This window comes from Heptranchias perlo, chromosome 24, assembly GCF_035084215.1.
Source record: "Heptranchias perlo isolate sHepPer1 chromosome 24, sHepPer1.hap1, whole genome shotgun sequence".
Lineage (NCBI taxonomy): Eukaryota > Metazoa > Chordata > Chondrichthyes > Hexanchiformes > Hexanchidae > Heptranchias > Heptranchias perlo.
The window spans coordinates 29,897,213-29,923,211 of record NC_090348.1 but is presented as its reverse complement, the minus strand read 5'-3'; the positions used below and the strand labels follow the sequence as shown (position 1 = coordinate 29,923,211).

The window sequence follows — 25,999 nt, the reverse complement described above, 5'->3', positions numbered from 1 at the left end:
TTTCTATGCCTTGTTCTAAAAGTAAATATTGCATTTATTTAGCATGAATGTAGGACTTTGGGGAATCGCAAAGCCACGCAAAACAGGTTAGCCGAATCCGTTCTGTAAAATTATTATCTGACCCTGGCCAAACTGAACAATTGTAAAATGTAAGCACAGGACAGGGCCTGCAATCGGGTTTGTGGTTGCCTTTATTCTTTAAACAGCTGGATGCAGCACATGTGGCTTGTGGTTTCCGGGTGTATTTAGGAGCGCGTAGAGTGGGAGCTGCTCTTGGGAAATTTGCAGATTTTCGTCATTTGATTTGCCGTGTCGTCTTTATGAAGTTAAAATTTTAAAAAATTAAATGGATATGGATAACTTGTCGAGGCTTGCGATATGAGTGGCGATGGTCAGAGAGAGGGTTGGGATTGTGTGCCTTGAGATCTGTCGGCCTCTCTCGGCTGCCTGTGTCACAGCAGCGGGTAAAGTGGTGAGCTGCCTCCACAGATTCTCGGTGAAGAACGGCGTGAGTGAGCCAGGAGGCGGCATGGCAGACGCAAAGTCCCGCTGCCACCCCAGGTGAATCTCTAACCTTCAACTCCCTTTACTGATCGGATCCATTATTTAGTGGCAGTGCTGATGGCACAAATTCTCACCCTGAATGCCATTCTTTTTGCAGATTTTTAATTTCAGAAGTGATCTCATTCTCTTCCCCCTTTTTATTACAGCGGCCTCCGAAAATTCAGTAGTAATCGAATCGCATAGATCCTGGTTAAATACGTAAACCGGGGATAAGAAGTTGTTTAAAAAAGTATTGCAAAAGACATGACCGAATCTTGAATTACAAAACACATATTCCCTTTGATGGAATTTTTTACAATAGCAACTTTTGGACATATTTCAGTGTTGTTCCAAACTTGCAACATGTTTAAGTATTTTTATCCTGTGCACCACAATCAGCCCTAGATTTCGGTGCTAATCCCTGTGAAGGTTTTGACACCGCGTGCAACCTTTTGGGAGGAGTTTCAACAAAGGAAATATTGTATTTCAAGCTTTCTGCGAGCAATCTGACCAGCAGCCAAGCTGATCCGACTTGCACACTGTTTTGAAGAATCATTAAAGAAAGTTTGTTTTAAAATCGGAACAATCCAAAATTCAAGTTTTAGATTGACTTTGTGTTCTTTAAACTAATCGAATCCTTTCAATTTCCATTGGTTTTTGCTGGAGCGGCTGCAGTCAGTCGCTAGTGTGCAACTTTACCAAAAATAGAGGTGGTGCAGAGACAGAAGGGCGGGCGAGGGGTTCAGCAATCCCCGGAGGTTGGGACGGAGAGTAACGGCATGTATCTAAACTTTTGGGAGGGGGGAGCAGTTGGAGGCAATGCGTTCTGTCGATCTATTTATGTACTTATATTTTAATGATCATCTTTTAATTGGGTTTGGTGCTAACTACCTTTAAATCGAACGCATCCAGCAATAATCGTGTTTTTGAAAATAAAGTAAAAAGTTACTGCCAAATTTCTCATTCATTCTTGAGTGTATCCATCTCGATTTTCGCAGGCGTTTCTATATTTTTCCGGATTCAATGTCAAACTTTGCATAAGTTTGCATAAGTTTGACCTCTTGCGTATGGAAATTCAATAAGCAAAGCTTTTTTTTTCAAAGAACTTTATTCTTAGTCTTGATTCCCAGCTAATCTTGGTGTAGTTCTTAAAATGTCAAATTGGAGCTGCAGAATCTCACAGCTCAAATATCGAACATTTTGTTGCTGCTGTTGTGAAAGCTACTAGGCAACCCTGAAAGCAAATTAAAGCGAGTAATTTGGGGGTAGTTTATTTTGTTGCTGTTGTTTATTTTAATGGAGGTTGTTGGATCCAGAAAGAATCTCCCTTTGTGCCTCTGACAAAGTACTTTGAGTAATTTGACTCAAGCGCTGAATGGTTGATTTGCAGAATAATAAGGCGATCACGTGTTGGAGCTGGGCTGAGGCTGACATCAGAGCTCCCGACTTGTTTCTCTGTCACATCATCTGCGGGCGGGAACAACAAGGGGAAAAATATACAGTAAGTGGATAAAGTGGGAGACTGCAGCGCTTGCCCCATTGATCAGCTCCAAACAGTCAGTATCATTCAGCAAGGTCCACAATGTTTTCCCTTTCTTTTCTGTGTTCTGCCTTCGCTTCTCTGCTGCTTGTGGAGCTAACAGTTCTTTTTTCTCTAGATGCAACGACGTAAGCTGAGAAACTATTCCTAGCCTTTGCGGCTAACTTTAATGTTAATCATTGATCGACGGGATCAACCGTGTACCGCGTTTGGTTCGAATATTAACCGGGTTTTTTTGTTGTTGTTGGTGTACGAGGGTTTTTACCAATCGGAAAGTTTGTATGTGTTTTTATAGCTTCACGTTGTAAATGGCATCAACGTATATACAGCGTGGAGTCGTGGGCTACTACAGGGACGCTGCTTTAGGAGGGATCCTGCATGTCATGAAGATCTACTCGATAATGAACATTGGTCCATGGGATATCTCAATGTTACATTCGTAGCGACCTACTATTGGCAAATTAAAGAGCGTTTTTATTATCTTGTATTTCTGTTAAAAATCATTCTAAAATTGGCCAGTTGATCAAGCGGCTCTTGATCGCCCATCTTCTAGGTTATATATTTATTTTAAAAAGCCGGAATTGGTAAGCAAGATTACCGCAATGCTATTTAAACTGCAGTTATTGGTCGTCGATTAGTATTGGCGGAGTGTGATGCGCAGCTGCCGGACCGAGTTATACTATCGGCTGCGTTGGTCCCACTGAGATGCTTGGACCCATGCGCAAAGGCCAGCGGGCTAATTTTTAATATTAGGAGAACGTGGGTAGGAGTGCTAGTTTTCTACTAAAAAAAAAATCAAAAGTGAATGTATAAAGCCCCCAGAAGGTCTAGTGGATCACCTGGGCATTTTTAAAATATGGATTTTGAAATGGCTGCGTTTATACTGCACCAGGTGCAAGGTGCAAGCTTCAAAGTATTGTTAGATGGGTTCTTGGATGGGGTCTCTCAACATTTGGCCTTAGTGCACTAGTCAAATTGAGATCTGACTTTAACTTTGGAGTTATATTGCCATCTGCATCTGAAACTACTTCATGTAGACCTTAAAATGGGAATTAACATTAAATCATTATTTGATGAAATAATTAGAGAAATGTGAGGCTGAGATTATGTACTTTGCAGACATTTTTAATATATGTTTATAAAAGTTCCAGGAGTCTTGAATTGTATTCTTAGTAATTATTATTTATCCACTTTTTTAGATTGCACTATAGAGCTGAAGGAAACATGGATGTGAAGCTTGAAGAACAGGTTCCTATTTCCGGCAGTCATTATCCTAAGGAAGCGGTGAAAAAACGACCGGGAACTGTGAGCCGAGACTCAAGAGGGAGCACTTCATCCCGATCCTCCAGGAAAAGCTTCAGATTGGATTACCGTCTGGAAGAGGACGTGACAAAATCTAAGAAAGGCAAAGATGGCAGGTTTGTCAATCCCTGGCCAACCTGGAGTGCCCCTGCTTTCACCAATGTCCTGAAGTTTGCTGTGATGGAGAAAGACCACACCAACATCCCAAGTTCGAAAGCGGTGAGTGGTTTGACCAAATCTCAGGTCATAGGTTTTTCAGCTGTTGGATTTATTAATCATTTGAATTTTCTATTGTATTATTATTTGCATTGTATCCTCAAAGAATGCTCATGTGAAATAATTAGGTGCAGCATTATAAAGGAACACTTTGGTAATATGCATAATACATAATGAATGCTTCCTTATGAAATATTTTTATTTCGAGGAGTGAGTTACAATCCTCATGAGTGAAAATTTAAAAAGCAGTGTAGTTTATGTGATAGTCTGGTGGCACTGATTGTTGGAGTTCTAACACTTAGTGCCACAGAGTGGGAGGTGGAGCTGGTTTGATCCTTCTGCTCTGCACAGTTCCTAGTCTAGGGAGTAGACAGAAGAAAAATCAAAAATCAGTGGTTAGGTGATGCCAAGCTGAGTTTTAAAAACCTGTAGATCATAGGAGGTAATGAAGACTGAGGGAGATAGGGAGTTCCAGTTTTGAATTTCCTGAAAAAGATTGAGCTTGAGTCAGCAACAGAGCGACGAATTTTGATTTCAACAATGCAAAGATGCAGGGAGAAGGAAGCATGTGTAGGTTAATGTATTTGGAGCTTAGGGGGAACAAGAGAGTAAAGTTCAGAGAAGCAACACCATTGCAATATAGATAACAGAAAAAAGACAAGAATGCTAGTCATGAGAGGAGAGAGGCTGGAAGCTAGAGTGAGAGGAGGATCACTGAATACTTTACCCTTAATAATTAATCAGACCTGGATTACTCTACAGTTTTCTTGTTCTGTAAGTGAATAGCTCTTAAACATTTGCCTGAGGAAGGAGAAAATCTCCGAAAGCTTGTGAATTTAAAATAAAATTGCTGGACTATAACTTGGTGTTGTAAAATTGTTTACAACAGCTCTTAAACTGTGAGTGACTTCCTTTTTAAAAAATGTTTACTTGTAATAGTTTCCATCTCAAATCCACAATGTGTAAATTTATATCTTTGGATTGGTGGTTTACCTAAAAGTAAACTACCCTTTGAGATCATGCTACATACAGTGACTCATGCTGGCTTGCAGGTCAGTGTCAAGCTGAAGTTTATTTTTGGCCAGAATAGTTTAAACCGGCAATAAGAAATGAACATTTTGTCAGTGGCCACTATTAGCTGTATTTATTTCTTGTGCTGAAGCGTTGATGCTTGAGGCACTCAGCACCACCTGTACCAGTGAAACATGGTTCTTCGATTTCAGTGTTCAGGTCAAAGGTTCAAAAGTGAAGTAATGTTTGTCACTGGGTTTGATTGACTGGAAGATGTTATTTGTTAAAGGGTGTATCACTGAATTGCCTTTTTATTAAGAAACCCAGGTGAAGGACCACGGCCCATAATGCATGATATTATCTAGAGTAGGAGAGAGGATGAAGTCATTCAAGAAGTAGTGATTAGGTGATGCCATGCTCGGATTTTAAAAGTTTGTAGATTATAGGAGGAACTGAAGATTGAAAAAGGTAAGGAATTCCATAGTTTTGAGATCTTGGGAAAGAATGAGTTAGAGTAGAAGACAGCATGATGAGGCTGTATTTCAACACAATTAAGGAGAAGTGTGGAAGAGAAATGTATACAACAGTGAATTTACAGATTATAAGGAGTACAAGAGGAAAGTTTAGTGGAACAATGAACAGAGTATAGATAAAATAGAGAGATACAAGAGGGTTACTACAGAAAGGTTGGAGGCTAGAGGTGAGAACCACCTATCAGATGACAAGCTCTTTCTTATGTTCTGTGCAGGAGTGTGAGAGAAGTGTTAAAAGAGCTACCCCAGGTATAGGAATTGTAATCAAGTTTTGGATGGACTTGGGCTTTATAGAGAGTTCAGAGACGTTGAGGAGAAAATAAATGTTTACATGTAAAAGAAAGCTAAACTTATTGGAGGCAGCTTTATCAATGGAGGAGATGTGACAGTTTAATTTGAGGTCAGAGGAGACAGAGAGGGCAAGAATGCTGCACACTCTAGCAACCTTGGACACTTATTTTATACATGTTATATCGGCATAAAAACAGAGCGCTCATAACATAAACAGTTGGAAATTACATTGACGTCCAAATAGCATCAAATTTAATACAGTGTAATTAGCTGTAAATTGGTGGGCACTTCTAGGGCCAGTACAAAACCTAGCCAGAAATTTAGATGCAGTGTTAAATGGGCATAAATCTAGTGTAACAGATCTCTACCCATTAATCCAGCATATCCAATTGAAAAATCTACCCTCATGTGTTTCATGTAGAGTTATTTTCTAGTGTAAAAACAGCTGTAAAAGCTAAAGTAATTTAAAACAGCAATCGCTGATGGAAACAGTCCACTAGTTTGGAATGATAGAGTTTAGATCCTTTATATCTACTTGGTCGTGCCTTCAGTCATCTAGGCCCTAAACTCAAGAATTCCGTGCCCAAGCCGCTTTGCCTCTGCACCTCTCTCTCCTCCAATAAAACCCTGCGTAACACCTACCTATTTGACCTCTAAACTTGACTTCACCCAAAACTCTGCTGCCCATATCCTAACTCGCACCAAATCCTGTTCAACTATCAACCCTGTGCTCGTTGACTTACGTTGGCTCCCGGTCCGGCAACACCTCGATTTTAAAATTCTCATCCTTCTTTTCAAATCCCTCCATGGCCTCGCCCCACCGTACCTCTATAATCTCCTCCAGTCCTACAACCCTCCGTGGTCTCTGCGCTCCTCCAATTCTGGCCTCTTGCGCATCCCTGATTTTCTTCGTTCCACCATTGGTGGCCGTGCCTTCAGCTGCCTAAGCCCAAAGCTATGGAATTCCCTCCCTAAACCTCTCTGCCTCGCTACCTCTCTCTCCTTTAAGACGCTTCTTAAAACTTACCTCTTTGACCAAGCTTTTGGTCACCTGACCTAATATTCCCTTATGTGGCTCGGTGTCAAATATTGTTTGATTATGCTCCTGTGAAGCACCTTGGAATGTTTTACTGCATTAAAGGCGCTGTATAATTGCAAGTTTTTTTTGTTGTTGTTAACACTTTCATTTTAACGCAGCACTGCTGCATGTCAGTAGAAGAAATAAATGTCAAAGAAAATTAAATATGAACACCGAAGGAAATTTACCAAAAAATATAAACTGACTTTTCTTGCCTTGTGCTAAGCAAATATATATTTGCAAATATATTTTTTGCCGTTGTTTGGTTATAGCATGTTGACACACACAACATCCATAGTATAGAAGGTACAGATACAAAAATCACTAAAAGTAGCGACGCAGGTTAATAAGGCCATTTAAAAAAAACAAACCAAGCACTGGGGTTCATTTCTAGAGGGATAGAATTGAAAAGCAGTGAAGTTATGTTAAACTTATATAGAACCTTGGTTAGACTATATTTGGAATGCTGTGAATGTTCTGGTCTCCATATTATAAAAAGGATATGGAGGCATTGGAGAAGGTGCAAAAATGATTGACTAGGATGATATCAGAACTGAGAGATTATAATTATCAGGAAAGATTGAGCAGGCTGGGGCTCTTTTCACTAGAAAAGAGAAGACTGAGGGGTGACCTGATAGAGGTCTTGATTATGAAAGGGTTTGATAGGGTAGATGTAGAGAAGATGTTTCCACTTGCATGGGAGACCAGAACTAGGGGCTATAAATATAAGATAGTCACTAATAAATCCAATACGAACTCAGGAGAAACTTCTTTATCCAGAGAGTGGTTAGAATGTGGAACTGGCTACCATAAGGAGAAGTTGAGGCGACTAGCATAGATACATTTAAGGGGAAGCTAGATAAACACATGAGGGAGAAAGGAATAGAAGGATATGCAAATAGATGAAGTAGGGAGGGAGGAGGCTCGTGTGGAACATAAACGCCGAAACGGACCTGTTGGGCCAAATAGCCTGTTTCTGCACTATACATTCCATGTAATACATAGTATAGAACGCATAGTACACTGTGGTGGTGAGCGAGTTTTACTTGGTGAATCAGGCTGACCTCTGTACCAGATCTAGCCACTCCCCTAGTCAAATTATGCTAGTACGGCTACAACACTGGCATCTGCTCGATAATGTGAAAAATTGCCCAGGTATGTTCAATCCTCAAACAGCAGGACAAATCTAGCCTGGCCAATTACAACCCCATTAGCGTCTTTCCAATCATCAGCAAAGTGATGGAAGCAGATATCAACAGTGCCATTAAGCAAAACCCACTCACCAATGACCTGCTCACTGATGTTCAGTTTGAGTTCTGCCTGAAAACTTGGCTCCTAACCTCGTAACAGCGTTAATCCAAGCATGGATGCAAGAGCCGAATACCAGAGGAGAGGTGAGAGTCGCTGACCTTGAGATCAAGTAAGGCACCAAGGAACCCTAGAAAAACTAAGATCATTGGAGGGTCAAGGAGAAAACCCTCCAGTGGCTGGAGTTCTACCTGACACAAAGAAAGATGATCGTGTTTCTGGGAAGCCAGTCATTGCAGGGCCTCGCTGTAGGAGTTTCTCAGGGAAGTGACCTTTGTCCAACCATCTTTAGCTGCTTCATCAATGACCTTTGCACCATCTTAACGTGAGAAATGGGGCAAATCACTGATGACTGTACGGTGTTCTGCTGCATTCACAAGTCCTCCGATAATGAAGTGGCCCATGCCAGTCTGCAGAAAACCTGGACAACATCCAGACTTGGGCTGATAAGTGGCAGGTAATGAGATCCCCAGCAAGAAAATACTTAACCACCTTCAACAGCACCACTATCGCTAAGTCCCCCATCATCAACATCTTGGGGATCACCGTTGACAAGCTTTAATGTACCAGCCAGATCAATAACGTGGCTACAAGAACAGGGCAGAGGCTGGGTACTCTGCAGTGAGTGGCTCATTTCCTCACCTTTAAAAGACTCTCAACCATCTACAAGGTTGAAGTCAGAAGTGTGAAGTCAGAAGTGTGATAGATATTCACCACTTGCCTGGATGGGAGCAGCTGCAATATCACTGAAGAAGTTCAACACCATCCAGGGCAGAGCAGTCCACTTGATCAGGACACCTGCTACTGAACTCAGTATTCACCCTCTCCACCACTGGCACACTGTGGCTTCAGTATGTACAATATACAGGCTGCATTGCAGCAACTAGCTAAGCTTACTTACCCCTTCCAGCCCCGTAACCTGTACCACCAAGAAGGACAAGAGCAGCAAGATCATTGGAGCACCATCATCTCCAAGTTCCCCTCCAAGTCACAAACCATCCTGACTTGGACATAAACTGACATTCCTTCATCGTGGCTGCATCAGTATCCTGGAATTCCCTTCTCTCCTGAAGCTGTTGAATCCTTATATGGGTCCAGCTCCATAGGTACCAGTTATCCTCACCTCTCCCAAGGGACCATTATTCACTTGTGAGCTTTGACAGTAAGTTTCGGCAGGCTATTTAATAGTGAAGTCGAAAAATTAAATTTCTGATGCACAGGAAACATTCCTGAAGCCTACCTGGCAGTAGTGACCATCCTAACGGTCCAATTTGTGATTTAGACGTCAACCTGAATTAAGAGACCACCTGTCCATAAAGACTACCTAAAGTCAGCCGCAAAGGTGGCTATCATGGATGGCTTTTGCTGTACTGCATTTCTTTAAATGGTTTAGTTGGCTAAGTTAAACATGCCAGGTGACAACAACTTATACAAACAGGCTTTAGAGCAAAGTAACTTTTTTAAAATCTTGTTCTTTCTTCCTCTAGGAGCTTGATGAAGGATTGCCGATAATGGAACCGTACTTTGTCAAAAACCCGGAGCTGGTAGGAAGTACGGGGAATGGAATCCGAGTGACCTGGTTGGGTCACGCGTCACTGTTGGTGGAAATGGAAGGACTGACTTTTCTGACAGATCCCATCTTCAGCCAGCGAGCTTCACCTGTGCAATTCTTTGGACCAAAACGTTTCCGAAACCCACCCTGCACAGTGGCCCAGTTGCCTAAAATAGATGCTGTGGTTATTAGTCACACCCACTATGATCATTTGGATTACAATACAGTGCAAAGCCTTAATGAGCGATTTGGGGGTGACTTGAGGTGGTTTGTGCCATTGGGTCTCTTAGACTGGATGCAGAAGTGTGGCTGTGAGAACGTAATCGAGTTGGACTGGTGGGAAGAGAACTGTGTCCCTGGACACGATGAGGTTACTTTTGTGTTTACACCTGTGCAGCACTGGAGCAAGCGGACTGTAACGGATGACAACAAGGTGCTGTGGGGCAGTTGGTGTGTCCTGGGACCCTGGAATAGATTTTTTTTTGCTGGAGATACGGGTTACTGTGTGGCCTTTGAACAAATAGGGAAACGATATGGACCATTTGACCTTGCTGCCATTCCTATTGGAGCTTATGAGCCAAGGTATGTAGATCGTACATCATTTCCAATTTCTGTTTATAAAAAAAAATGGTGTGAATTTGGTGCTCGCTGACGTTGAATGGACGGTCAAGTTGTTGGAAAATAATTTTTTTCTGCTCTTTGTCAGAACCAAGTACTTCCAGGTAAGTTCATTTGATCTAGCCCAATAATTAACTAAATTGATGATTTTACTTCATTAGCATTAACAATTCGCCACTTAAAATCCATGTCAGTGTCAAAAAATAGCAGCCAAATATGACTTAATGCTGAAATTGCCACTTTCCACAAGGCAGGATGTCACCCTTTTTGTTTCTACAGCATAGTGACATAAAGCCAATAAATGACTCGTGAGGAGACACTTACCAAAAAGAAAACATTCCTGGCATCGTGAGCTGAGTACTTCTGAGGTGCCTTTGGCTTTTGTTTTACTAAGTCACTTACTTGAGACATGTCTCATCATTGTTGTCTCTAGCACCACCTTATTGTACCACCAAGTGTACAGAAAAGGCCTCCATTCCCTATTAATACTTTTTTGTGTGGGTGACCACAAGTGTTGCCACCCCTTAAAATAAAATGTTTTAAAAAAATGTAATAAGCGTCGGTAAGCGTGGAACGGAGACATACAGAACAGGAAGGCCCCCTGGTTTGATTCCCAGTCTGAGTTGGGTTTGCTGATCTTGGGTGGCAGAAAAACAGCTAAAATTGGCCTCAGTGCCCCTTGGATTGGGGGGGGGGGCGGTGGGATGGGGGGGATATCAGCTCTTGATTGCTATCTATGGACCTCTGCATGTGTGGACACTGCGTAAGGACAGGATTGGGCTCAGCTGTGACGTTCCAACAGTTCAATCTCCTGCTGACACTCACTGCATGCCCAGTATTTGAAGTGACCTCTTGGGCAAGGTATTAGAAAGTCTTTGGTACCAGTGGAACCATAAATACACATCGGCAGAAGAAAATGGAAAAAAAATCATATAGAATGTTCCTGGTATATAAACATGCTGCAGGCTTTCAGACTGCACTCGAGCTTGTCAAATAAACACAAGTAAGGAGGAGGGGAAGCTGGGATCCCAGCTGTGGGGTTTCCATTCAGTGCCTTTATCAGTTCATTATCTTACCACAAGATCTCTAGAAGAAAAACTGCATTTTTGGTGAGTGTAAGATTCATTGTTAGTTTTCGCCCCTTTTCTCTCAATTTGGTCTCCATGCAGCACACCCTATCCCCAGAGAAGGAAGCAGGAAACCTCGAACTAGACCACTGCCAATGTCACTTTTCACTGAATCCCGCCATTTAAAGAGCAACAACCGTCATCGCTATGATCTGTGTAAAAAGCAAAGTGTTGCAAAGAATTATCATTTTTTTTGGGTTGGTAGCAAATTGAAGTGCTACATTGTAGAGTGGTCGGACAGGGAAATCAGCTCCCAGTTCCCAATGACAACTATTTTGTTGTGGGGAAGGGTCGAGTGAAGGTAAGTCACTTCCCCACAGGGGAGAAAAATCAAAGAAAGTTCACCTCAGGCCGGTGTTGTATACCAATTTCTGGCTGGCCTTAAAGTGGCCTAGTTCTAGGTTTCCTGCTTCCTTCTCTGGGGATAGGGTGTGCTGCATGGAGATCAAATTGAGAGAAAAGGGGCGAAAACTAACGATGAGTCTTATACTCACCAAAAATGCAGTTTTTCTTCTATTCATTTCTTTGATTTTGGTTTCTTTTTAAGTCAGTTTTGACCTCTTCAAGGGAGAAACTGAACAGTACGAGAGTGGAATAGATATCAGTACAACCACCCTGAGTGCTCCTCTTATCCCATCTCTTTTTCTGACTTTTTTTTCCTCCTTTCCCCTCCTCTTAAGACATTAGGGGTAATTTTGACTTCGGGGCTAGTGTAAGACGGGCGATATCAGATCAGCGCCCGTTATATACATCTCCCGATTTTCATGTCCATTGACTTCAGTGCAAATTAAAATCAGGAGGCGTATAATGATCCAATATCGCTCATTTTACACTATCGCCCAAAGTCAAAATTACCCCCATTGACATTTTTGCTGAGGCACAATTCCAATGGTGCGCGTTGTGATGAAAGCTGAACATCTATCCTCGAGCAAATTTAAAAACTTGTGAACTCTTTCTTTTGTGAGTTTTGATAGACAGGATAAATGTGATTTAAAAGCTGGCTTCCAGTAATTTCAGCTCGAAGAGAGTTTCTTTGTCTCTGTGTCAGAGTAGTGGCAAATACTCAAAACTGCCCTGGTTCATCCTACATATTCTACGAGAGACATGGGCCGAGATTCTGCACCCACTGGCGGTCCCTCCGACATCGCTGGATCCTCAACCTAGTTGGGGGGTCATTGAGGATGCAGGGCAGACTTTCAGCTGAATTCCTGACTCCAAGTCGGAATCCATTCCCGCTGCTACTTTAGCAGGACCACTGCTGCTTCACCAAAAGAGCTGGGAGCACCTTTTAAAGGGGCAGAAACACATCCTGAAGATTGGAATTGATGTCCTTCAGTGGAGGAGAGGCATCTTCCAGACTTGGGCCCACTGCTGCATGCCAATATTTAGGCCCTTATCAAGATAGCGAGCAGCACACTCCTGGCTCATAATGAGCGTGCACTTTCTACCTGCCATATTGGAGGCTCAGGAGGCCATCTAGTGCCCGAAAAATGGGTGCTACGCTGTCGAATTTCTAGGCCAACCTTTCTTCAGGTGTCCAGGCCACTTCCCTGGTGGGCCCACGCACGCCCATCTGGAGTCAGTACGCCTCATCTCACTGGGTGTAGCAGTCTCCAACCTTATGCCAGGTCCCACTGAGGTAGGGGAAAAGGGAACTTGCAGCATAGGAAGCCCCCAGCACTGCCCTCTTTGCATCACCGGCCTAAGGGGCAGAAAGTGGCTCTGTCCCTTACAAGGATGAGTAGGAACTGCCACTGTAGGCCGGGACGCGACGTATCCAGACCACGGTTTACTTCTGTGCCCTTCTGCTACACTCCCACCAGAGTTGAGAGAAAAACAGGAACTGAGCAAATTTGGCCTTGTTTTCTTTAACTGCAACAATTGTGACTGGACTTTTAACTCTCAGTCAGTTTGATTTGGTAATTTTTCTTGATCTCGTGCAAAAAAAGACAAATGTTCTTTTTGAAAGAGTCCTGTAACAGTGCACTTTGCAGTCCCTGCCCCCCATTTCTACTCTGTGCTTGTAATGATGATATTACCAGCAGCTGCCAGTTTATTTATCCTCCCTGCATGCTGGTAAGCTTTGGTACATTTTTATTTTTATGTACCTTGCAGATTACTTGCATGCTATGGGATAGGCATTTCAAATGCTGGCATGCAGTCGTGCAAACGTAATCCTAGGTTTTGTCCAGTCCTCAGTGGAGCATTTTGATAATAAAAAGGTTATCATCAGTTGAATCTTCTGCTAAACAGCAAGCTGTGAATTCTGAACAAAGTCCTACAAAATGACATGCAGTGTACTGACTAATCTCTCTTTTATAGTGTAGCCATTTCTAATCTCTCTTGTTTTATAGTCTAGCCGTTCAGACTAGTAAACGGTCTGGTAAATTCAGATAAATGTATTAGTAGCAGCCTCACTATAATACCGTGGTTTGTTGTCATAGAAATCTCAGCACAGAAGGAGGCTCATCATGCTTATGTCAGTGCTAGCATCACATTGGAGCTATCTCCTCCACCCCCGTTTACCTCCTCTTTCTCTGTGCTTTTAATATTTTTCTTTTCAAGTGTGAGGGACTCACTTTCATCAACCACAGTGTCAGCCGTGTCTCAGTTTGTAGCACTCTTCCCCCCTGAGTCAGAAGGTTGTGGGTTCAAGTCCCACTCCAGAGACTTGAGCACAAAATCTAGGCTGATGCTCCAGTGCAGTACTGAGGAAATGCTGCACAGTCAGAGGTGCTGTCCTTCGAATGAGACATCAAACTGAGGCCCCATCTTCCCTCTCAGGTGACTGTAAAAGATCCCATGGCACTATTTTGAAGAAGAGCAGGGGAGTTTTCCCGGTGTTCTGGCCAATATTTATCCCTCAACCAACACAAATAAAACAGATTATCTGGTCATTATCACATTGCTGTTTGTGGGACCTTGCTGTGCACAAATTGGCTGCCGTGTTTTCTCCATTGGTTGTAAAGCGCTTTGGGGCGTCTGAAGTCGTGAAAAGCACTATATAATTGCAAGTTTGTTCTTTCTCACTTGTGATAATGCATTCCATGTTCTAATGATCCTTTATGTGTAAAAAATTATTTCAACCTCCCCCTTAATGCTTTTACTGCTATTCCTTGATACAAATTCACCGACCAGTGGAAATAATTTTTTACTATTTACTCTCTTAACCCTTTCAGAATTTTGAACACATCTATTAGGTCTCTTGACCTTTGCTGCTGCAGTGAATACAGCTCTGTTTTTCAAGTCTCTCATCTTAACTGTATTCCTCTTATCTTGGGTATTACCCTAGTGAATCAACACTGTACATTTTTATGGCTCCATTATTCTTTCTACAATGGGGTGTGCAAAACGGTGCACAATTTGCCTAATCAGTGTTTTGTACAGATTCTTCATCACATTTTTGCTTCTATATTCAAAACAGGTTTGCATAACATATTTTGTTTGCGTTTCCTTCATTACCATTGAAACCATATAAAGTATCTTTTCTGTGGTATGCTGGCTGTTGTAGTAGGTTCCTTTGGATCCAGTTATCTACAGGATTTAATAGATAGCAAAATGTATTATACTCTAATGTTGGATGTTTTATCAGTAAGGTAATAATGGTGAGTGTGAACTTTTCTGCGTCCACGTCAACTGTGAAAACAGCCAGCTGTCCAATTATAGATTTGATCCTAAATGTGAGTTATGGAGAGAGCATTTTGTGCTGCATAACATTAGTGTAAATTGCTGGTGGTATGGTCTGTCACTGGCCGTGGTAATGGTGAGCGCAATTTGAAGTGATGAACACAAGAAGCATATTGGCACAACATTAAAATGTACTGGTTTGTACACAATTTTGCCAATGTTCTACATAAGTCTAATAACAAAACTGGATGTTCCTCCCATATTTAGTCATGGTTTTTAATGTTGCCCATGATGTTACCAAGTTGAATACCACTTCACCTCTCCAAAGCCTGGTAAACCCATTGGAAAATCAGGTAGTATTAATATCCCTAGAAAAATGATCCCATTACCCATTGTTCTTTTAAATTTTATCCCTTCCCTCCCTCTCCGAAAGATGCTGGCTCGTGCTGGAGTTTGGCTTCACATGTACCAGCAGCCCTCTAGTACCTCTCCCAACTGGCTATTCTTCACGAGCGAGCTTTGACAGTGAGTGTCAACAAGCTAATTGACTGTGAGAGGTATCTCATGTAAGCCCAATTCTGACCTTACACAATGTCCACATGTGCATTTCCAGCAGAGGTTATTGAATACAAATGAGATTATCATTTTATAATCCAGGACGCTTAGGCTAATTGTAGTACTTGTGGCGCTACCTCAGCACAGACCAGGGTTCAAACCTGGGACATTCATGCTATTTATGGCTCAGCTACTCACTTCTTATGCTCACTGAGCCCATTGAAGAGCTACTCCCTCTAAAATATATATATATATAATCACATGTATGTATATAATGAGTTAATGATGTGTGTTGAACACATCTAGTGACAGAAAATCTATCAATGCAGAAAATATTACTAATTTCTTTTCAAATACAATGGCAGACTTCTAAAAGTTGTGCACAGGAGTTTGAATGGGTTTCTAAAGTGAAAGTGTACCTGTTTATAGTTAAGAAATTCAGACTGTCCCCATTATTGCAAGAGTTTCTCCTACCTTTGAACCTCCCACCCCAAACAGGATTCAAGCATCTAAACGGACATGCCAGTGCCATCATGAGGAATTGCTGCATTTTTAAAGATGCCATCCAATGAATGAGAAGTTAAAGCGAGGTTACGTCTGACTGTTCCAGTGGTTCAGGTCGGCCTTTAGAATACCACGGTCTTTTTGAAAGAAAGCAGGGAGCTCTCTCAATGTCCTGGCCAACATTCCTTCCTCAACAAAGTCCACCAAAAAAGACTGGTTATTCATTTTGTGCCTTTTTTTGGGATGTTGCTGCATTTGCCTACCTAACGACAATCACTCTCTTCAAAAAATAATTAATTGTGTGAAATGTTATGAGATGTTTTGATGTGATAGCATACCATATAAATGCAAGTATTATTATTCACCAAGCAGGTGATTTTCTGCGGTCATATCTTGCATGCTTGCTCTGTTAACATTTTTTATTGATGGTAGCTGAGATAAGTGCATGTGTTCATTGATTTACTTCATGGGGCCACACAGTGGGCAAGCTCCTATCAGAGTGATGCTTTAAGAACAAAGTATGGATCAAGACAAATGCACTTGGCCCCTTATTAGGACAGCAGTGAACTTTCCTGGAATCCCCATGTTGCTTATTTATCTTTATAGAATTCTGGGAATATCAAACACAGATCAACTAAAGTAATGCTGAGGGCAGGTGTATAGCTAACAATTTGAAGTTTGTACATGCACTAGCCAAACTGTTTCTGTCTACCTCTGTTTCTGTCGCTCTGTGTTTCTTTCTCTGTTTCTATCTCTCTCGCTCTCTCTAATGAAAATGACCAAGTGTGTGCCTAACAGGAAAAGGGCAAGTAAAACTTCATTATATTCAGTACAGAAATATGCAGCTTCTGCTCCTATTAAATTTGAGGCTCCTGTTTTACCAGTCTATGTTTTTGTCCCTGCACCAGATGGTTTATGAAATATAACCATGTGAACCCAGAGGAGGCTGTGAGGATCCACATAGATGTTCAAGCAAAGAAGTCTGTAGGAATACACTGGGGAACATTTGCTTTAGCCAATGAGGTAAGTACTTTGTCTATCAAAGTGCTATTTTTAGACACTATAAACTTCCAACTTACTGACTGAATGATTATTTTGGTGTTTGATTTTCATGTAATTTACCTGGAAGTAAAACTCGTAAAGGGCAGTTGCAGCCTCCGCTATCTCATCCAAGCAACCATTCTTCAAATGTTAACCTAGGACAGTGAGTGTTGACAGACTGTTCAACCATGGAGTACATCACAGCTGCATCCTGTTGTATCCTCATTTCCAGACAGAGGATGACACAAATTGGGATCTCTCCTCTGGTGGCTCATTTGAGTATATTCAGTGAGTAGCTGAGCCAGACAGACCAGAAGTTCCCCGTGAGTTAGCTGAATTCAGCTGGGACAACAGCAGGAGCTTCTAAAGTTGGGCTCAGCGGCCCAGCATAAAGAGAGGAAAGAAAACTTGACCATGGATCCTACTCCTAATTGCAGTCCAGCATCCCCTATTGGAACTGCATATATGTGATTGTGGGGCGGGAACAGGCTGGGGCGTGGCTCTAATACTCCCTGCAGTTGAATACCTGCTGACATGGGGCTGGATTTCGCTCTTTGCGGCAGGGTAGAGGTGGGGTGAGCCTTCCACCCGCCCCTCCGACCCTGCTGTGACCCCAATCCATTTTCTTGGGTCAGGCGGCCATTAGTAATGCAGGACAGGCTCCAAGTGGGATCCCCATCGCTAAGAGGGAGCTTGTCTATCCAAGGACACAAAATCCCAGCGTTCATGCAGTGGGACTAGCAGAAGTGACAGGGAGTTTGTTGGGGGCAGTAGGGCCCTGAAGATAAAGCAAAGAACCAAGGCCTAAAAGGTTAAGGCTTAAGGGTCCACTTGGAAGGAGAGGAGGCCTCTAGTAGGCCCTCTCCCTCCATGCAAAGAATTTGGGGCTTTACTGCCGCTGCCACTGGGCTGACTACCACCTTTCTCCAGATGGTTCCGGGGATCAGCAATAAGAGAGGAGGAAGGCGAGAAAATTCACCAGGAACCTGGGCACCCCCTCTCTGCCAGCATTTGCATGTAGTGGTACGCTTAATCACCTGTTTTTGGTCTCTTTTGCACTGTTATTCCTCCCGATTTTGGGTGGAATAGCAGAGGAAAATCCAGCCCCTTCTGTCAGGGCAAACACATAAATAATGGTCACTAGGTTATATTCCGGAATGGAGTCAACATGTTTAGGAGAGTGTGGAGGAAAGAAAATTGCCTCAAAAAAAGACTAGGTAATGGGAATCCTGGTTGATTTTATTCCCCTCCACCTAGCTTGGGAATTTTGAGGCCAATTATCAGGCTTCCACTATTGCTCTGGCTGAGATTAACTAACTCAGCACAGACTAGGATTGAATCTGGGGCTCAGTACCTCACCACATAGAGCACTTACCCACATCACCCTTGAGGAAAGCCACAGCTTTTGGAAATCTAAAAGTTGTGGCAAGGTGCACATTAAAGGCATGTGATCTCGTGGTGTAATAATGCCAGTGTAACCAAATATCTTAGAACCAGGAAGGGTTCATCCTTGACTGTCTGTCGCATTGCTGAAATCAGAATATAATTTTCACAGGATATTGTAGATGCTATAAATTGACAGGGTTCATCTCTCCAGTCAACATCCTCTTTATTATGGGTCTGCAGTGTGTATGTAAAATTTGATCTATTATTGTTAAATACAATGATCAGTAAGTTCGCTGATGATACAAAATTTGGTAGGGTGGTAAATAGCGAGGAGGATAGCCTCAGTCTGCAGGACGATATAGATGGGTTGGTCAGATGGGCGGAACAGTGGCAAATGGAATTTAACCCGGAAAAGTGCGAGGTGATGCACTTTGGAGGGACTAACAAGGCAAGGGAATACACAATGAATGGGAGGACCCTAGGCAAGACAGAGGGTCAGAGGGATCTTGGTGTGCAAGTTCACAGATCCCTGAAGGCGGCGGAACAGGTAGATAAGGTGGTAAAGAAGGCATATGGGATACTTGCCTTTATTAGCCGAGGCATAGAATATAAGAGCAAGGAGGTTATGATGGAGCTGTATAAAACACTGGTTAGGCCACAGCTGGAGTACTGTGTGCAGTTCTGGTCGCCACACTACAGGAAGGATGTGATCGCTTTGGAGAGGGTGCAGAGGAGATTCACCAGGATGTTACCAGGGCTGGAGCGCTTCAGCTATGAAGAGAGACTGGGAAGATTGGGTTTGTTTTCCTTGGAGCAGAGGAGGCTGAGGGGGGACATGATTGAGGTGTACAAAATTATGAGGGGCACAGATAGGATGGATACTAAGGAGCTTTTTCCCTTCGTTGAGGGTTCTATAACAAGGGGACATAGATTCAAGGTAAAAGGCGGGAGGTTTAGAGGGGATTTGAGAAAGAACTTTTTCACCCAGAGGGTGGTTGGAGTCTGGAACTCACTGCCTGAAAGGGTTGTGGAGGCAGGAACCCTCACAACATTCAAGAAGCATTTGGATGAGCACTTGAAATGCCATAGCATACAAGGCTACGGACCAAATGCTGGAATATGGGATTAGAGTAGACAGGGCTGATGGCCGGCGCGGACACGATGGGCCGAAGGGCCTCTATCCGTGCTGTATAACTCTATGACTCTATGACTCTCAGAATTGCTGAGGGGGCAGAGGAATTTAGTTCTAACATTTTCCTTTTGTTAACCTCCTGTTTTCTGAGCATTTACCAATGTTACCTCTTCATCTTGAGAGTAACAAATCGACCATCTGGGTCTGCAATTAAATCATCCAAAGAAAAAGGGGCATTCTTCACCAAAATAGCTCTTCATCTAGAGAAAACAGCAGTTTTAATACTGATCCCTTTTAATTGTCTGACTCATTCTGCCGCAGATGTATCTGTTGTAATAACCTATTATTGCATCCAAGTCTGGACAGATTTTCTCTTGTCTTTAACAGGATTATTTACACTATGCACATTCCAAGGTGCTATATTCACTGTCCTTGTGGTGGATTACATTCATATTTTAATAGGCCTTATTATCTCCCTACCTTTAGAGAATCTCCAAATCTCAATATCTTATCCTCTCCCTCAGAATTGCCTAAGGAATACTAAAATCTAAGAGTATGATTTCTTCCTCCAGGATCAACATAAACATATTGTCTCTTTTAAAAGAAATGCATCTAGTTTGCGTCCTTTTCTCCTCTATTTTCCTGATAGTTTTGAATAGGATGTGGTTCCTGATGGCATTGACTAGGCTGTGGATCCCGATGGCATTGATTAGGCTGTGGTTTCTGATGGCATTGACTAGGATATGGTTCCTGATGACATTGACTAGGATATGGTTCCTGATGTCATTGACTGGGATGTGGTTCTTGATGGCATTGACTAAGATGTGGTTCCTGAAGGTATTGACTAGGATGTGGTTCCTAAAGATATTGACTAGGATGTGGTTCCTGATGGCATTGACTAGGATGTGCTTCCTGATGGCATTGACTAGGATGTGGTTCCTGATGGCATTGACTAGGATGTGGTTCCTGATGGCATTGAGTAGGATGTGGTTCCTGATGGCATTGACTAGGATGTGGTTCCTGATGGCATTGAGTAGGATGTGGTTCCTGATGGCTTTGACTAGGATGTGGTTCCTGATGGCATTGACTAGGGTGTGGTTCCTGAAAGCCATTTTTCTTTCGCAATAGTGAGTGCTGGCAAGCTATTTGACTATATGGGGCATCATACCCAAGTCAGATTTTGTCCTCAGCCGATGCCCACGCACAATTGTCAGCAGAGGGCAATGGATGGCGATAAGGCGCAGGAATTCTGGCCACTGCCCTGAGGCCACAGTGACCCCGACGCATTTTCCTGGGTCAGGGTCAATTAACATGCAGGGTGTGTTCCCGCCACAGAGGTGGCGGAAGACCACTTAAAGGGACAGAAGAGCCCAAAGAAGAACCTGGGTAAAGTTTTTGTAGGCCTTGGCCGAGACTTAGGCAAACAAAGGTAGGTGTTTGGGGCCTATTAGGAGGCCACTACTAGGACCCCTTCCTCCATCCTGGGGCTTTAGAGCCTTCCTGCCCAAAACCCCAGGGACCTGACAGGCTTCTTCTGGCAGTTCGGAGGAGCGACAGTAAGAGATGCAGCTGTAGGGAAATGGGCCGGGAACCTGGGGCTCACCTCCCCACCGGAATTTGCATGCAGCATGCATGTGATCCTGGCAGGGAGGGGGAAGGAAACGAAAGTCGGTCGACCGGCCAGCCAGCACACTCCACCAGTCAGCCGGCCAAAAGTCAAAATCGACCCCACTGTGTCTACATTACGTTTGTCACGGAAAAACCTGGGAAAGATCTGCTGGGACAGTGCCAGAATATTAGGAAATTCACACATTAATTGTCGAGCTGCATACCTCTGCCCCAGGACATACGTAATCTAATTTGTCTATTTCAATTCCAAAAAAAACCTGATTATTTCACTACAATGTGCAACATTACACCTGTTAGAGTTCCGTGGACCAAGGATTTCAGCAATTACACCAAGCTCAAGCCTGTAGTTACACAAATCAAAACAAAATTTAGATTGTTAATCTTCAGGGGTCCAGGACATGATCCCAGGCTGGATATCTAGATGGGGCCCACCTCTGCCCTTCAGCTGACTGGTATGCCAAGTCTGACCAGGTGTACTCCGCCAATTGTATGACAGGTCTCGCTGAGGGCATCAAATATGGGTACTCTCTGTCACCGGCCCTCCCTCCTCTGCCCCTGCCAAGGCCCAGGTGAACTCCCGTGTAATGCACCACTCTGCAAATCCAGGTCCCTGCCTATTTTCCAGCTCTTTTGCTTCATTCCTGCCAGAAGGATCAAGGATTTTTGGCTTCTGGTTGTCTTAAAGAGTATGGAAGGGGTGAAGAGAATGATATAGAGGAGTAATTGAGCCCAACTGTGTCAGAGAGGTGAATTAGCATTGACAAATGCAGTAATTAACTTGGGATGCTTCAGAAAGCTTGTCAATTCAACTGTGTTTACATAAATCCAGCTCCCTCATGTTGTTATACTCAGCAGCTCTTCACAGCCAGCTGCCTTGATTATGTTATAAGCCCTCACTGTTAAAAGAAATACGGAGACATAATATATTAAAATGAACATTTTGATAGAAGCATAGTGAGTAAGACTCCCTCCGTAAGGCAGGATGAAAGCACAGGATGCTGACTCTCCTGAATTATCTGCAGGCAACTACCACTCAGAGATCCAGTGTAGAAACAAAGATTAAAAAAGCCTTGTTCCACTCAGCTTTGCAGTGTGAAAACAGCAAAACTCATATCATTGTGTCTCAAGCAGCAGGTTCTGAGTTCGATCGTCATTCTGTGTCAGACCTCATTTCAATAAACTCTGTCTGCTTTCAATTTGGTTGTGAGACAAAGCTCTGTCCAGGATAAGTTGGTCTATCATGGGCAGGTAGGAAATATTGACACAAGCAGTTTTGTTGCGCTGAATCATTTCTACTGAACATTACACATTAGGTAGTTACCAAGTTCAATCTGTGGTCTTTGGTGATCTGAACCAGACAGCAGTTGAGCGCAACAGATGACCTCAGTGCCCTGATTGGGTAGATAAATCAACCAAATTCCCTATTCCTGATTACTATCCAGTGACCTATTCTGGAAAATATATTGACTTCAGGTAAGATGGCAAACAGGCTTGACTGTGATGTCTCCGTGATCCAGTGAAAGAAAAATGAGGAGGGAGGTGATGAAACTTGGGGAACCCTTAGAGATTTTGCCAGAGAAAGGGGGAGTCATGTTAGCCGATTATGTTTTTGGTAAATTTTCATGGGTTTTTAACCAGAGTAATGATTCTCAGTCTGTTAATGTGTGAGGGCATGCCCCATTGAAATATCTGACCCTTCCAGGGGTGGAGTGCAAAGAGGGGCCTTACTCCAAATTTGCCAACTCCCACACTATTCTCCTGATCTGTCACTGTCTCTCGCCCAACTCGGCCTGTCTGCTGGCACTCTTGCTCCCCTACAGCTGTTGCCGGTTTCATTCCTACTCCCCATTCAGCTGCCTCCACTGTGCTCCCATTCCTTGCTCACTCCCATCGAATTACTCCCAGTCCCTGCTCACTCCCATCGAACTACTCCCAGTCCCATATTGAGCTACCCCTGTCCCATTCCTTGTACTCATTCAGTTGGCGCCAGCGCCATTCCCTCTTCTCGTTCAGCGGCCGCAAGTCCCATTCCTGTTCTTAACAGAAGGCATCGAGAAGTAAGAAAAATGAAGCTAGAAAGAAAAGGTTAAAAAAAGTAAGGTTGCATGTAGAGGAAAGACGATTAAGCAGTTGGGGCTGAGATTAATAACTTGCTTTGTGAGGAACCCATGTCCTAAGACTGTGGTGCAGTGTGTTAAAACCTTTGTGTCACATTACTGTCACCCCTGCTCCAGGATATCATTCAAAACTTACGAAAGGCCAGCAGAGCTTTTAATAAGTTATTGTGAAGGGTTGAAAGAACATTGTCTTGAAGCGTTTACTAGATTTAAAACAGTTTTCTGTAGCTGTAAAGACAAAAAGTTCAGTACTTCAACAACAGTATTCTACTGTAATTACAACTGATTTTTACTCTGTGAGTTTAAAGATATTTTTGTCAGATAAATAATGTTTGTTTAGTAAAAGGGGAAATGAGCCAGCTTCTTACAAACATTTATCTACAAAGTTAATAATGACCAGAGCAGAGGGAAGTAGTTACAGTCTGTACATCAAAGCTTCCAGGAACAGATTAATACATGTACAGTACAGGATTTCATTTTTAAATCCAGGGCATCAGTTGGTAACTAATCTGTGTCGTGAGGATGGGGCTAACTGCCTACGACACTATTGTACAATCCTATCATGTCAACAAATGAAGGATGATGAGAGAATGTAAGTACCAGATTGTCACTTAGTGTGTGTTTGTGGGAAATGGAGCAATGATCTATAGTACTGGCAGTGATAAAGGAGTACATTTTACTCCGTTGACGTTTATCTTTGAAGTTATTCCAGTAAGAGGCTGATTTTTAAGGTGTTTGTAACTGCAGATGATGTACGTTTCTGATACATCCTGTAATTTGCATTTAGGACGTGCATTTGGTCTGTAAAAATTGCATAAATTTTCAGCCCAACCCATAACCAAAAACATATGAAGACAATGTTTTTCAAATCTCTGGGAGCATTTAAATGAAAACCTGATGCATCTCCACCTCCTCCTCCCCACGGGTTACTTTGAAATCAATTATTTTTTGCAGAGACATGGAATAAATTGTAGTCTTTGATCGGCTAACACTGTCGGAAGAGTGAATCAAAAATGCAACCCGCAGTTTTAGTATATTTCCAAGTCTCAGATCTGCAGTGAAAATAATTCACAATGATATACAGTTCTAGGTGACTTTCCTCTCTGCTTCCTGGGTCTGGTGCATGTTGATATGTGATGGCTGCAGCTTTTGCAGTATTGGGAGGTCTAATTCCTGTACGCTAACTTTTTTTAAAGGTTGGGGGAGGATGTTCGTAAAATAGCCAGGAAAGAAAGTAGGGTACAGTGACAAAACATTGGCTAGAATGAAGGGTGTTTGTTGTAAACCTGCCAGCAGCTTCTACTAAAACCCATCAGAAATGGGGATTCCTAATGGCTCAGTGGGTAAAGTGCATCGTGGGGTGTGGTATTGAGCCATATAGACCAGGAAGGACCCAGGTTTGATCCTTAGTCTGTGCTGTGTTAGCTGATCTCAGGCAAAGAAGCTGGCACCCGTAAGAGAGAGAGCGTGTATGTGTGTGTGTGTGTGTGTGTGTGTGTTGCGGACAATAGCCTGCTGCGCTGTACCTCCACCGGCCAATAGGCGACCAACTTAGGCCCCCAGTGTGTGTCCGTGTGCAGGGCATGTGGCTAACGGTGCTGCTGCTGAGGCTTGCTGCGCTAGCAGGAGGGCAACGCATTAGCATACGGCAGGCAGGCACAGTTGGCATCTCTGGTGGTCTCCTACCTCATGCTGCCAGAAACCCTGGTCGTCTTCCGCCCTTGTCAGTTCTTCAAGTGCCCAGGCCTTTGTGGCAGTCAGTATTCCTGACCTCACTGGGCATACCAGCCGCCACTACAATGCCACCTCCCCTGTGAGGTGCAGGAATCGAAACTCTTGGCTTAGGGAGTCCTGGCCTTAGGCCTGCTCCCTGCCTGTTACTTGCCTTTTATGAGGTGGACAGAAGTTTTCCTGGGGGTTCCGCTGGACCTACAGCAGGAGACCGGCAGAAACTCCCAACTAATTTCAGATCCTTTAAGCTGACACAGGGAGAATAGCTACTTGGGTGAGGACATCTGATTGCACAGTAGCCAATTTCTTCAGTTTCTGCTGTCTCTGGTACATTTCCAGTCAATTAAGTATCCTAGTTGTTTCTATATATACTTTCATTTCCATCCTTTTGGGATGTTTTTGGTCCATATTCATATTCAGTTCAGTTGTCGCAGCTTTTAAAGTGGCAATGAGTGATATTGGCATCTATTTTGTATCTGTATTTCAATTAGATGGTGCACTTTTTCATGCATAAATTCAAATTTCACACCCATCATATTTCAACTCAATAAGGGCAATACTATTTTTTTAAAATCCCATTTTGAGAATTTGGAGATTACTAGTTAATATAGCACTTCTGCAAATGGTGGTTCATAATTAGTTGATGCAGTTTTGTTGAGTCTGACTCAGTGCCATGTAGGAGATTGGTCCACAGGGTTGAAAGGCATGGCATAGTGCTTCTGAGATGGATCAACAAATGTCTGAAGCAGAGAATGCGGAGTCAGCATCAGTGGTAAAGAGAGCTACTACGTGGAGCTGGATCAGCTATGGAAGGAGGTAACTAGAGAGGTCCTAAAGGGATCCATGATGCGACTGTTCCTGTTTATAATATATATAAATGACTTGAAAGTGGGGACAGAAACAAAATTCTCCAAGTTTACAGATGACATCTAACTGGGAGGGGTTGCAAGCAGGGAGCAGACTGATCAAATACAGAAGGTCCTGGGTAATTTGGGAAGCTAAGCTGAAAACTGGCACATGCGTTTATTGTGGACAAATGCAAAGTCATGAGATTGGGAAAGGATAATAAATAGTGTCAATATAAGTGATATTATAGGACACAATACAGGAGAGGAGTTTAGGGGTACTGGAGGTTAGATCTCTGAAACCATCAATGCA

The 25,999-nt window shown here is 43.0% G+C and overlaps 1 protein-coding gene across 4 annotated transcripts in view; it reads left to right on the top strand.

The window, feature by feature from the left end:
- The first annotated feature begins 255 nt into the window (after window positions 1-255).
- The window catches only part of napepld (N-acyl phosphatidylethanolamine phospholipase D), a 41,556-nt gene continuing 15,812 nt past the window's right edge, over window positions 256-25,999 (top strand). Inside the window, exons 1-4 of one of the 4 annotated variants that reach the window (XM_068004995.1) lie at window positions 256-561; window positions 3,283-3,604; window positions 9,310-9,956; window positions 16,714-16,828. In XM_068004995.1, coding sequence (XP_067861096.1) covers window positions 389-561; window positions 3,283-3,604; window positions 9,310-9,956; window positions 16,714-16,828 — 1,257 coding nt within the window. In that variant the 5' untranslated portion in view covers window positions 256-388. Of the gene's footprint in view, window positions 562-1,970; window positions 2,119-3,282; window positions 3,605-9,309; window positions 9,957-16,713; window positions 16,829-25,999 lie in introns of those variants that run through there. The other 3 variants (XM_068004998.1, XM_068004996.1, XM_068004997.1) reach the window with 3 other exon arrangements.